The sequence below is a fragment of the Choloepus didactylus genome, chromosome 18 (genome assembly GCF_015220235.1).
Source record: "Choloepus didactylus isolate mChoDid1 chromosome 18, mChoDid1.pri, whole genome shotgun sequence".
NCBI classification, from domain to species: Eukaryota; Metazoa; Chordata; class Mammalia; order Pilosa; family Megalonychidae; genus Choloepus; species Choloepus didactylus.
The window spans coordinates 52,070,662-52,084,762 of record NC_051324.1 but is presented as its reverse complement, the minus strand read 5'-3'; the positions used below and the strand labels follow the sequence as shown (position 1 = coordinate 52,084,762).

At 43.9% G+C, this 14,101-nt stretch overlaps 1 protein-coding gene across 6 annotated transcripts in view; it reads right to left on the bottom strand.

Annotated features, from left to right (window-relative positions):
• The window catches only part of ATP6V0A1 (ATPase H+ transporting V0 subunit a1), an 81,728-nt gene that overhangs the window by 8,004 nt on the left and 59,623 nt on the right, over window positions 1-14,101 (bottom strand). For 4 of the 6 annotated variants that reach the window (XM_037808191.1, XM_037808189.1, XM_037808193.1 and 1 more), the window contains 5 exons: window positions 11,717-11,835; window positions 10,958-11,174; window positions 10,454-10,561; window positions 5,686-5,793; window positions 4,760-4,777 (listed from right to left, as the gene is read on the bottom strand). In XM_037808191.1, the coding sequence (XP_037664119.1) occupies window positions 4,760-4,777; window positions 5,686-5,793; window positions 10,454-10,561; window positions 10,958-11,174; window positions 11,717-11,835 (570 nt within the window). The remainder of the gene's footprint in view (window positions 1-4,759; window positions 4,778-5,685; window positions 5,794-10,453; window positions 10,562-10,957; window positions 11,175-11,716; window positions 11,836-14,101) is intronic. The other 2 variants (XM_037808192.1, XM_037808194.1) reach the window with 1 other exon arrangement.

The window sequence follows — 14,101 nt, the reverse complement described above, 5'->3', positions numbered from 1 at the left end:
AACCGCTGCCTGGTGAGGGCAGGGACTGTAATTCTCACAGCTGGCGCCTTGGCTCTGGAGGGGCCAGGAGCACCCAATGTGGAACTCAGGAGGTGATTTCAGCCTTCCCCAGAATCTGGCCTGGCTGAGCCCCCAACTTGGATACTCACATTCCACTCAAAACACTCCATTTTAATAAATCACATCTTCCTTAGATTCTTCTCACCACATTTGTGTTTTCTCTTTGTTAGGCTGTGAGCTCAAGAGTGGAGGGTATGTCGAGTTGGAGCACTCAGTAGAGTAAACGATTATCTGGGCCTGGTACCTTAAGAACTGGCCAGTGGACCCTGCCCCTGCTGTTCCCACGTTGCAGGTGTGGGGAGAAAAGCATCCCTGATCTACAATCCACCAAAAGCAGGAAGGGATTTACCCCAGAATGCGCTTTGGGAGACAGGCTATCAGGTCAGGAACCACCAGGAGAAGATGCCAAACCTCCAGGGCCACTTTGTTTATTACTACCTTTACAGTCTTTTGGGAGCAAAATACACTTCTTTTCCTTTGTGACTTCTGTAAAGTTTACACAGGGAAAACTTTGCAAAAGTTTTACAAATTTCTATGTGGAAATTTCATTAAGGCCAAATAGAATAACTCCTGTTTTGTTTTCCTCACCCTCTTTTATTCCCGGTTTTCCTTTCAACATCAAGAATTATTTTCAGAACCAAGGGGTGGGGCTGGAACAAGCTCTCTAGAGTTCAATTTCTGAACTGCTCCAAGCACAGTCAGGGGTGAATATGGGCTTTTGAGTAGAAGGCAACTCAGTGGTCCCAAGAGCACAAGGTGCTTTCCACAGCGCCTCCTTCTCCCAGGTGGACGGCTGACAGCTCCCTTCCTCAGCTCCCCCCGCTAGGGCCAGACCGAATCCCGGGAGCACGAGCCAGTGCACAGGCTCAGGGAGCCTCCAGGCGCTCTCCACCCTCTCCTCCCCTCCTGCTAAGTTGGGGCCCCCAAGGACCAAGAGCACAATCTGTTTTTCACTGCTGTTTCTTGCTAGACTCACATGACTCCCCTCCCAAAGGACACCAGAAATACCTCGGGAAATCACATGGGGGCAGGAGGAAAGAAAGGGGCCGGGCTGGCAAGGCTGTAACAGCCCAGGCCAGAAGGGGGGCCGGAGGAGAGGGCCGGCTCCAACACACCACCTCTGGCCAACGCCTCAGTGTCCTTCGCCTCTGATTACCCACACACAATGTGTTTCTGGCCTTTCCTCCTGGACCAGGCTCTTCAAAGCCTCCTAGTTACCCTGAAAAACCTCGATCCCCACAATCCTTTGCCCTGAGGCAGTCCTCAGAGGAGGGCAAGCCACGGCTCCAAGGGGGGCAGGTCTTCACCCCTAAGAGCTCCACGGGCAACAGCAGCAACTGCTTAGGCACCTTAGGACCAGCCCTTTTCAGCATTTTTATTCCACCTCAAGTTTCTCCTGTTAAAAAGGGAAAAGGAGAGGAAAGAGGAAGCTTCCCTTCAAGGTACTACTCTTGCTTCCAATTCTCTGTCATTCCCAACATCACACTTTGTAACCCTGGGCAAGTTTTTCTTATCTATACTATGGTGAAAATAAATGGTACCTACCTCACAGGTGAGAATTAAATGAGAAATCCAGCCGAGCACTCTAGAAGGGGTCTGTCACAGTACATGATCAGTGTATGCCTCCGACCATGAACCTGCAGATTCCCTGTCTCCACTCTCCACCTTGGGCTCCTCACCCTCTGCTTACTGCTCCCCTGTGCATCGTGGCTTCTCCCTTCTTTATGCCCCAAGTCAGCTCTTCTTAGCCAAGTCATCATCACCTCCCATCGTTAACTCTAACAGACACTCTACCGTCCTTCTGACTGGCGCTCTGCAGTACCTGTCACTATGGCCTCTTACTCCCTCTCGAGACACTCATCTCCCCTTGGTTCTCCTCCTACCTCTCTGGCCATTCCTTCTCATGAAGTCATGGCTCTCCTTCCCTAAACACTGGTGTTCCTTGGAACTCCAGCCTCAACCCTCACATCTTTCCTGTGGCATCACCACTTTCAGGGCTTCAACGACCATCCCTAGGAGTGACTCCCAAGTGGACATCTTCAGTCCATTCCATGTTGCCTCTTTCTCACTGGCTATGCTACAACTCTCCTGGGTGCACCACAGGCACTTCAAACTCAATGTCATCAAAACTAGCCCAATTAACTGCTTTTCTCTGACCCTGCCAAGACCTGCTACTTCATGTCCCACATCTAATAGAGTGGCACTACCAATGTTCCAGGCACCCAAGCCTGGAAGTCAATTTTGAATCTTTGCTCACTTCACCCCTACATTCATTAAGGCATTAGGAACTACAGTTTTAGCTCCTTATTTCTCAGATAGGTTCTTTCCTTTCCAACTCCCTCTGCATATGCTTACTTCACTTCAGTCCCTCAATTCTTTCTTGAATCATATTAGATTAACTGGTCTTCATGCCAAGAGACTGTGTCCCCTCCACAATCCGATACACCCTACAAATGCCGCCACGAGCAGTATCTCAGTAGTGCACATGTGGCTGCCTCACTTCTAGCTTTACTGCCCTGACACCTCCTTGCTGCCCAAATGCTCTACTATGGCTGGTCTCTGCCAACCTCTTGTCTCACCTTTCACCAATCCTCCAACTCCTGAGTCTGTGCTCCAGCCAAACCAAATCCTTGCTTACCCTCAAAATATGATGAGCCACAGACTCTATCTTTATAATAACTGCATTCTGCTGGGTCTGCCTCTTTTCCCCTCTCTGCAGAATCTCCTGCTCGATCAAAAGGAGTTCAGGAATAACTTCTTTAGGGACTCTTTCTTGGTCTCCTCTTCCCTACCCCCACCATAGTTGTTTGTAAGGTACCCTCCTTTCTTCTCCTCTGTGCTCCCTCAGCATTCAGGGCACCCCTCTGTCACAGCATCTGCCGCTCAGACTGTCTCCCTAGTTTGTCTGTGAGCTCCTTGAAGGCAAGGACTGTTTTTTCTCTACCAGTTCCTATAGCACCAAACATAGTGCTTGACACATGGGGGAGTGGACAGATGACGGGATGAGGGGGATGAACATACCTGGAGGGAAGAGACAGTGGGAGGGAGACGTGCTGCTGACCCCTGCTCAGTGGTTATAGCCTTCAAAGATTTCCCAGACAATTAACAGCCTGGCCCTGGTTTGCAGCTGGACTGAGTGGCCCCCAGGGAGACACTTACTCCCTCTTGAGACACTCACCTCCTCTTGGTTCTCCTCCTACCTCTCTGGCCATTCCTTCTCACGAAGTCATGGCTCTCCTTCCCTAAACGCTGGTGTTTAGGGAAGGAGGTGGAGCAACAGCCTATACAAGCACACAGGCTGGACTTTTTTTTTTTTAAAAGCCTGATTAGTTTGAAATCTTTAGATAATCTCACTGTTATCTAAATTTGGCTGTAGAGAACTAGACTGTGTGTGCCTGATAAACATAAAATGTTATGACTACTTATGAAGCCAAAGGAAGCTGAATCCCTGAGGGAGCTGGATGGCCAGAGGTGGTGGAAGCTGAATTGCAGATCGTCTTGTTTGGATGTCCAATCCCCCTGAGACATGGCTACAAATAAGGACATTGGTACATGATGGTCAGTCAGGACCATTCTGACAGCGACCACAAAGACATTTAGAAAGCAGCGCCGCTGGAGGTGGTGCTATTGGGAGAGGCCGGGCTCCTCACTGACACAGAGCATGTGCCTACCCAGCCCTGCCAGGAAGCCCGGCCAGCGCCTGTGCACAGATGCCTGCTCCAGAGGAAGACAGGCTCCTCGATGCCAGCAAAGGAGCCTCTCCAGCCTTCAGAACAGCCTTTCTGTGTTTTCACATGGGGCAGTAAAGGTCTTCCCATTTGCATTCCACTACCCCCTCAGAGAGGACTAGGAGAACAGGAAGGGAAGGACACAGTTCATGGGTCTAGGTATTTTAGAGACAAGTTTGAGGGAAGATGCAAACAGTGCAGCAAGGCCTTTTAAAAACCCAAGTCAAAAACCGTGCATCACTAAATGAATTATGGCTGAGCTCTAAAGCCTTCTACTCCATACAAGGTCTGAATATTTAGCCAAATTACTTTCCACTCTGTTACTGTCTACACGTGGTTGATATAATATGTACTCCTTCCACATACATGGATTATTTTTTCTGCGATGCACCTGAGAGGCAAAGCCTCCTTTTGAAAGCTATCTACCTTGCACACCTGCATCACGTGGGGGTACAGCTGACCCCTTGCCAGGGTCCAGCAATTTGAACATCAAGCATCACCAAGCAGATGTGGGCAGCAGGAAGAGGCTGGCTGCATTTTGGACAGGGAGGAAGGGTGAGCCTTGCTCTTAAGCTCAGAGGAGCAGGGAGGAAACACAGCTACTCCCAGTAGCAGAGCAACCACAGCATCACAGGAGAGGAAGGCAGGGCCAATGGGATTGAACCCCCAAAAGGGAGTCACTTCAAGAATGCCAAGGCAGACATTACTTGTAGCTCCTTTCAAAGCCATTCTCAGAGGTGTTAGATCAGCAAAGTCAATGAAACAAAGACAGAGGTGACCCACATGAGATGCAGTTAATGGAGATGAACTTTTCAGAACACAGGCTCACGAACTGGTTAGAAATGGCCATTGAGATGCAAGATGTAGGGTGTCATGTGTGTGGCCCCAGGGTGCACAGAGAAGCAGAGTAATCACAAAGGTGGGAAGAGAAACCCCAGATAAACACGAAGGCAAAGGTGGCTTTGTCTTACCACTTCGTCCTCGGTAGGCTTGAAAACACAAATTAATACTTAGTGGGAAGCCACACCACACACAAGGTTACAAGTCATGAGCACAAAGTTACTGATTGCTTCTTGGGGAGGACTGTTAATGCTAAGCGGTGCTAACACATGGGAGGCAGGCCTCCTCAGTACACATGGAAAGCAGAGGCAGCAGTAATTTAGAGCATTAAGATATTTATTTTTAAAAGGCACCCCAACATTTGCAGATTGAAAAGTCCAGTCACCTGGGTCCTCAACTCCTATTCTGTTTGCTTTAGAAAGAACGTAACAAGTGGATGAAATTCAAAAGCTCAGTTCAGAGGCTTTGTGCCATGAGTAGTTAGGCAAGGAGATTGGATTTCAAAAAACTGAGCTAGGAGGTGGCGTCTTAAGGAAAACTCGAGCCTGGCCTTATTACTCTTCACTGTCCCTATAAAAAGTAGGCAAATAACTTATTACAAAATGTCAGACAAAATATCTGCAACAAGAGCACATCAGTGGAAACAGGACTTCAAAGTACCAGTGATTACAGCTATGCAATTAAAACGATTCTTGGAAGGGGCAAGGAAGGAAGGAGCTCTCATAAATGGTCTGCTTTTGGTCATAAGAGTTGGGATGCTGAGGATTCCTCTGCCTGGCCCTGAGGAGAGCTGGTAATTGAGAATTAGCAACTGAGACCGGCATGCAGAGCACTGCAGGCGACATGGAATTTAAGAAGTTGAGCAACAGAACGCAACTGCTGCAGAGTCTGCAGACAACACCTGGCATTTGGAGCAGGGGCCCACTAGAAAAAGCTGTGGTGCCCTGAGAAGCTCAGAAGGCAGGCTGAGGATTAGTATCAATATTTTTATTGTTCACGTAGAGGACTGGAGTGTAGCTTCCTAGGTATAGGAGACTAGGGCTGGCCTGGGTCTTACCTCTTCCGCGTCCTCGGAATGGGTGGAGAGCTGGTCATGCTGAATAATCTCAGCATCCTCCTCTGTCGGTCCGTTGCCCACCCTGATCCCACCAAAGTTGAGAGTTCCCTACACAGATGAACAGAAAGAGTAGAATTTGCCTGGGCTTTAATGTGACATTCTGTGAGGTGGGGAAGGGCGATGGTTAGTACATACAAACCTCAGAAAAGCATACATTCTACCAACAAAAACCAAGCCCACAGATCGAACTGCTAAATAAAAGCAAATCACTATTCCCACCCTAACAAAAACCTCCCCAGACCTGGACCCAACCTACATTTACTGCCTCATCCTGCTTCAGAGGAAGTATGCAGTTCTGCCTGCTGTACCAAGAGATACCAACTTGCCTTAGTCAACAGTAATTGAGAATTCTGTTTGAATGAAAAGCTTAAAATGAGCAGACTCTCATAACAAGTGTAGCTCTATCTATAAAGCCTGACATGGTCAAGTTTTTCTGGAACTAAACGTGAGACTTTCTAAGAGGGAGGTTAGTCAAATGACATGGTAATTATACCCTGTTCTGATAAACTTTCAGTGGGTGCCCAAGAATTCCAGCAACCTTCCCCAGAAATGTAACGGGTCTGTGCCTGGGAACAAAGGACTTCATAGGTCAGGGAAGGAAAAAAAAGCTTAATATACATTAGCTTGTGGCTAGAGAAATACAGAGAGAGAGAGAGAGAGAGAGAGAGAGAGAGAGAGAGAGAGAGAGAAAGAGAAAGAGAGAGAGAGAGAGTGAGTTCTTTCCTTAATGGAGGATTCTGGAATGTTAAAACAATTCTTTTATAGGCATATGGGCAGACCCTGTACTGGACGTTTGTTCCTTCTCACTATACAAGTGCAGTTTTCAGCAGGGTTTCCATAAGTAGAATTTCAAAATCAACTTGATTTGGAAAAGTTCAAGTTTTATTGAGGTAAAAGTTTTTATTAGAGCCAATCTGCCACAGAGTGAAAGGTGCTTAAGAAAGAGCCCTAAGAACCACTTCAAATGGTTCCTGTCCAGGGAGCCAAATGAGGCAAGAGTTCAAGCACTGCTCTCCTGCAAAGCCATCTTCCTTGTGGCAGTACAAATAGCATGCAAGCAGGTTTGTTCAACTTCCCTCAGACCCTATTCTCTGCTTCACCTTTGGGTGTGCACCTTTTACCATAGCTTACTGACCAAGCTCAGAACTGGTTTGGGCAAATTCTCCCTCTTCTTCCAGCAGTGGTTCTTAAATGCTGGTCATAGAACCAGTTGCATCAGAATCACCTTGAAAGCTGAATTTTATATAGAGATTCTCAAATACCACCCTCAGAAACTGTAAATTTAGTAGGTCTGGTGTGGGGACCAAGAAATTTGTATTTAAAAAGATTTTCCCAAGTATAAATTGTATAATCATTGTGAAGGGTCTCTCAAAATATAAAACTCATGCACCCTTTGATTCAGCAATCTCAGTGCTAGGAACATCTATGCTTGCAAAACTTTATCAAGATACACAGACAAGGATGTGCTCTGCATTTCTGTTTGTAATAGCAAAGAATTGGGAAAATTAACACATCCATCAACAAGATAGTGATTATGTAAATTAGGTATATCCAACAAAATGTTATATGGAATACTAGGTAGCCATAAAAAAGAACACGGTAGCTTTACATGTATTAGTATGAAACAATCTCCAAAATGTACTAAATTTTAAAAAAATAATAAATCAAAGGCACAATTCCTAATGTGTTTTATATATATGTGTGTGTGTGTGTGTGTGTGTGTGTGTGTGTGTGTACACATACATATATATATCAATGTATGACAGACAGATAGACAGATATATGCTATTATGTGCAGAAAAAATTCTGGAAGCAAAAACCCCAAAAACTGTTAATATTCTTGAGGAGAACAACTGTGGTAGGACAGTGAAGCTTTTACTTTTCAGTTAGTACTATTCGCATTCTCTCACCAACTACATCTGTGACTTCAATTTTATTTTTCAATGTTAGTAAGGGATTGTCCAGGCCATGGAATTAGGGGCCATTTTTGATGCTTCTTCTACTTAGCTGTTTGTTTTTCAATACCTTAAGAAAAAAAATTTTAAGTTCACCAGGGGATTCTGATGCGCAGTCAGATTTGGGAACCTCGGAAGCCTTGGGGTATCTCTAGTTCATACACATATTACACCTAACAGCCCTCAAAATGTGCAGACTGGAAGTGCATCAAAATGGCCCTGGTGACAGCAGAGGACTGTGTACCCTGGGTTGGATTACAGGGTAGAGGAGGCATGCTTCAGGCTTCAAAACTCCTAAAGCAGAAGGCTATTTCTGAATTTTTCCACAACCAGCAGATAAACCAAGGGGCAGACAGGTGAAACCTTCCCAGCAGACACTAACAAGTGTCTCTTCAGTACACTGGAAATGAGAGTTACAGGAAGGGGGATGAGAGACACACAACCAGCAGATTAAAAAAAGAAAAACAAAAAAACCACTTTGATACAAAACTTACAGACAACCAAGATGACATAAAACAGAAAAAAGCATATCAGTGGTCAAATACTGAGCCCTTAAGGTAAAAAATCCAGGACGCTTGCTGTGGAATGATCACCTGATGCCTCTGCGCTGCTCTCTAGAAACAGATGTTTGTGGCTAAAGAACCAGTGCACTAAGAAGACTCTGTGAATGTGCAGCCTTCCAGCCTGAGGACTTTGAACTTGGAGATTATTATAGAAGAGGGTGCCAGATTTAAAAGGATCAAGGTTTTCTCAGAAGCACACCTTACATACTAAGACTAGCAGAAAGAAGCATATGTGAAAAGAATATCAATAAATGGGTAGTACGTGCTTTAAGGATGTACCTATTTATTTGATGAGGGAAGAGGAGAGTTCCTACTTGAAATTAATTTTAAGCAGCAACATTAAAATATCTTCTGACTCAAAATATAGACCCTTTTTGACTAGGTCTCCAAGGACGATTGCAAGTAGTTTTCTATGTTTATAATGACCATAGAAGGAAATGTTTATCCAGCCAAATATTTCATTTTCTTTAAAAGAGTATGATACTGCTAAAACACCGAACTATGAGTAATCACTACTGCTGAGAATTTGAAAATCTTACAGATTCATTATCTAGACTATTTTGCACTAATATGGATATTAACACAGAATAAGATTTTGATTAAGAGAATTTTTAAGTACAAAAATTCAAATGCTTAAGATTCAGGGTGTTACTTAATCGTGAGATAGGAATGGAAAAGGGAAAGATCAAGACAGAAGATGGTTTTGGCTATTACACTAGATGTACATATAGCCCACACAAGACACACGGGAGAGTGGAGGTCTCACTGGAACAACGGAAGACATGAGGGCTTCCAAGTTTCTTACAAGAAAAGTAGACAGATATAAGCTTCCACTGAAAGAGGGTACCTCACTTCTCGAAAGGACCAGTTGTTCAAACATCTCTCTGAAGCAGAACTTTAGAGTGCAGAGAAATCAATTCAATAATCACAGAGATGTTCTCATTCCATGCTGAGAAATCATCCAAAATGGTCACAAAATACAGACATGAAAGTGGATGAGTCCAAGAGCTGCTATCTTGGATTAAGACAATCAGTCTCAGAGAAGGTACAACAGCCACTTTGCTTCCATGGACATGACTATATTTATGTATCTGAACAGAAACTTAGTAGACTAATGGTAAAGATGATATCAGAATCTACTCTTAAGGGGTGGAAATCTCTTCTGTCATCATCTCAATGAGTAACAAGGACATACTTCCCAAGGGCACGTTTCATGCTCTCAATACAGTTTAAAAGAATTCTGCTGCACTGTTTGCCACCTCTTTAAACAATGTGATGGTTTGTTGGTTTTAATTTCACTCACTGTTGCAGCCGCTGCTGCCTCTAGCCCCTGTTGGCTCGGGGTTGGGCTGACTGGGGCCTCCACAGGTTGCCCTTCCTGATAGTGAATGGAAGAGGAAGGGAGAAGAAAACAAAAGAGGAAGGGAGAGAAGGGGGAGATGAATGAAGGGTACATGGGAGGATGTAGATGGTTGGAAAAAGGAGAAGGAGGGTCTCGTAACTCAGCTGCTCTCCAACAGCAGTTAATAACCTAACAGATGCACGGAAGTCATGCAACAACATCTCGTGGATTTTCCCAGGCAGTGTAATAAGCAAGCATTACAGGATAGCCAAAAATCACGCACAACACTGAATATTTGGCAATTTAACTCTGTGTGTGTGAGGAGAACAAATGTGCACACACTTACATTAAGTAAATACATGTATGTGTGCTTTAAAAAAGAAAAAAAATCAATATGCTTTTTAAACCAAATCCTCTTCCCCGGATGTTTTGGTTGGTGAAAGTATCATGGTCTCATTTAAAGAAAATGTCTCAGTGTCAGCCCTGTGGTTGCCCCAGCAAACCACATGAGTGGGTTTACCTGTCTGAAGCTCTTGCAGCCTGGCTTTGGCTGATGCTGTATCTAGACGGGTCTGGGCCTGGATTCTGCTGAGCATGGCTTGATACCCATGAAAAGGTAAAAACTTGTAATTTATTTTCTCTACTCAAAGCTGAATCTCAACATCTAACTAGCAAATACATGTTCCTCTGACTTCAACAGGCCTGTGCTCAAACTTGGCTATGTGATGCAAATGCATTTCAAGTATATACAGACTTGTGCACAATTAATTATATCCAATGGGGAATTGCTTTATCTTAAAAAAAAAAAAAAAAATCTTAGCAACTTTCAGCAACAGAAATATACATACCAAATGCTTCCTCCTCAAATACTGATGGCGAAGGACCAGTGGCTTAAACAGCAGCATCCAAGGTACACACAGTAGTGCAACCACTACCAAGAAACACTGAATTCCTATCTGGAAAGTAGGGAAGAAGGACAAGATATATCACATAAAAGTTCATTAATTAAATATGCAATTTCCAACCCCAGCACAAATCTCCCACAAAGGAGGTACTTTCTTAATGCTCTATGAATAATACTAACCAGTTTCTCAAAATAATTAGCAGATGTTGTGGCAAAGTTCAGGAATTGTCCCCAAAGATGGGAATTATAAATTCTACCCTTTTGGCATACAGAAATTACAGAGGACCCTCCCAAGCTAAGGAGGACAGGTTGGATTTGGATTTGGATACACAGGCTGAAAACATAATACTATGGAAATATTTTTTCCTATGCTTCTTCAGGGTCAGAAAAACATCTGGCTTCCTGATCTGGGGTAAGCACCTAGGATACCACCTCTGGTTTGACGCACCTGTCCGGAATACAGCATTGAATTACTAGAATCTGAATAGGAAAAGAGGAACATGTTTATGAAATGAATCAGAAGGCTCGGTGCCTTCTCAGATGTCTCAGCATTATAGGCTGTCCACTTGTAAAAAATGAGAATAACCAAGTAGCCAAACAAAGAGGTCATGAAGATTATTTCAGGAATAAATCCAAAGTAGATATTCAGGGGCTTCCTGAAATAGCTGAAAAGGGAAAGAGAAAAAAAATGTTAATGATGAGCAGACACAGGGCCACCCCTACACCACATGGAGTACTGTCTAGATTTTTTTCCCTTATGATCCCCCAATCCTGTCTTGAATATCACTTTAAGAAGCAGTAGCCAGACACACTGGAGGCAACAGGATTAACTATCACATCTAAACTTTTGGACCTTGAACAGCTCCTGGAACACCCCGACTGTTCTCAAGGAGGAGACTGGAAAATTGAGTGCATTCTAGATCACAGTTCACAATTTTACATAAGTTAAGTGTCAAGGAAGAAAATTAACCCACTCATTTTGATGAAAATTGCTCAGGTTACTTTCAAAGATCTTTGCTGCAGTTGTAAACTCTTAAGGGACTACTATTAAGCCTCACTTAAGAAAAAACAATTTTTATAAAAGTACTTCTACAATGTAGAATTAGGTTCTGAGTTATTCATCCCTCCTCAAAGTTGTTATGATTTCTTTAGGCAAAAGCATTATCTAAATTATCTGCATTCTTATGACAGAAACAGAGCAACTCACACATGGTTGAAAAGACTAAGAGTGACTCCAAACATCATATGGATAATACCAAGGATAACAGACATCTTCATCTTAAAGGAGTTGAGGAAGGTCAATTTATTGGTAGCTATGTTCCAAATCTGTCACAACACAAGAAATCAAAAAGGTGTTACAAAGAGGTCTGACATGGAAAATTACTATTCATTTACTTTAAAGATTGTGGTTTTTAATTATGGAATATTCCAAACATATACTTAAGATAGAAAGAAACATATACTTAAAGAGAGAGAGAATACCCATGTACCCATCACCCAGATTCAACAATTACTATTAACTTATCAACTCATGGCCAGTCTTGTTTCATCATACCCTTACCCACTCTTCACCACTGTATTACTATTATTTTTATTGTGATTGTTCACATACCATACAATTATCCAAAGATCCTAAATGTACAATCAACTGCCCCTGGTAACATCATACAGCTGTGCATCCATCACCACAATTAATTTTTGTTCAATTTTTAGAACATTTTCATTACTTCAGAAAAGAAATAAAGAAAGAAAACAAAACAAAACAAAATAAAAAAACGGAAAGGAAACTCAAATCCTCCCATATCCCTAACCAACCCCCCTCCATTGTTGACTCATAGTATTGGTATAGTACATTTGTTACCGTTTATGAAAGAACGTTGAAATACTACTAACTGTAGTATATAGTTTACAACAGGTATATATTTTTTCCCTATATGCCCCTGTGCCGGTTTGAATGTATTATATCCCCCAGAAAAAGCCATATTCTTTGATGCAATCTTGTGGGGCAGACATATTAGTGGGGATTAAGTTGGAACGTTTGGATTAGGTTGTTTGCATGGAGATGTGCCCCACCCAACTGTGGACATAACTGATGGGATATTTCCGTGGAGGCATGGCCCCACCCATTCAGGGTGGGCCTTGATCAGTGGAGCCATATAAATGAGCTGGCTCAAGGAGAGGAAACTCAGTGCAGCTGTGAGTGATGTTTTGAAGAGGAGCAAGCTTGCTAGAGAGAAACATCCTGGGAGAAAGTCATTTTGAAACTAGAACTTTGGAGCAGACGCCAGCCACGTGCCTTCCCAGCTAACAGAGGTTTTCCGGACGCCATTGGCCATCCTCCAGTGAAGGTACCCGATTACTGATGTGTTACCTTGGACACTTTATGGCCTTAAGACTGTAACTGTGTAGCCAAATAAACCCCCTTTTTATAAAAGCCAATCCATCTTCGGTGTTTTGCATTCTGCAGCATTAGCAAACTGGAACAGATTTTGGTACCAGAGAAGTAGGGTGCTTTTGCTGCTGAGTCTGCAAATACCAAACATGTTGGAACAACTTTTTAAATGGATAAGGGGAAGATTCTGGAAGAATTGTGAGGAGCTTGATAGAAAAGGCCAAAACTGCTTTAAAGAGACTGTTTATGGAAATATGGACTCTAAAGATACTTCTGATGAGGACTTGAGCAGAAATGATGAATGTGTTGTTGCGAACTGGAAGAAAGGTGATCCTTGTTTTAAAGTGGCAGAGAATTTGGCAAAATTGAGTCCTGGTGTCAGATGGAAGGAGGAATTTGAAAGCAACAACCTGGAATACTTAGCTGAGGAGATCTCCAGATTACGTGTGGAGGATGTATCCCGGCTTCTTCTTGCAGCTTATAGTAAAATGCGAGCGGAGAGAGATAAACTTAGAACTGAACTCTTGGGTTCAAAGAAACCAGAAGCTGATGGCTTGGAAAATTATGAGCTTCCAGGGGGTGGAATCCCAGAAGCTACAGCCCAATGTGAGGATGTAACCAAACATGGAACCCAGCTGCCATTTCAGTACAAGCCAAGATTGGAGATGGAATTATCCAGAAAGGATATGTGGAAAGTCCTATTGTCTGATGGCTTTGACCCCTGCATGCTTCATGCGAAGCCAACAGAATTTTTGCGAGATCTTTACAGACAGAGCCATTGCCAGTCTGGACTGGAGAAGACAGACAAGAAACAAACTGAAGGAAAAATTTCTTCAAAGACAGAGCCATGGAGGTTGAGGTCTGGAGTCAAGAGGTCTTGGGCTGGGAGAGCGGAGTGGCCCACATGCATGGAAAGGGTGAGTTTGCCCTGGAGGTCGAGGGTGGGCCTTCGGCCTCGATGCTCAAGAAATGTCTTGCCACCCCAAGCCCCAAAGAGGGTGGAGCACATTCCCAGGGAATTGGGGAGAGCCTGGCTGCCACCCCACTGTTCTGAAGGGGTTGAGCATGTGCCCCAGAGATGGAAGGGAATCCGGGAGCTGCCCCGATGTTTGAGGAGGGTGGGGCCGAGAAGGTGGTCTCCCCAATGTGTGGATATGTTGGAGCACTCACCCAAATGTTTGGAGAGGAAAGGGCTGCCAC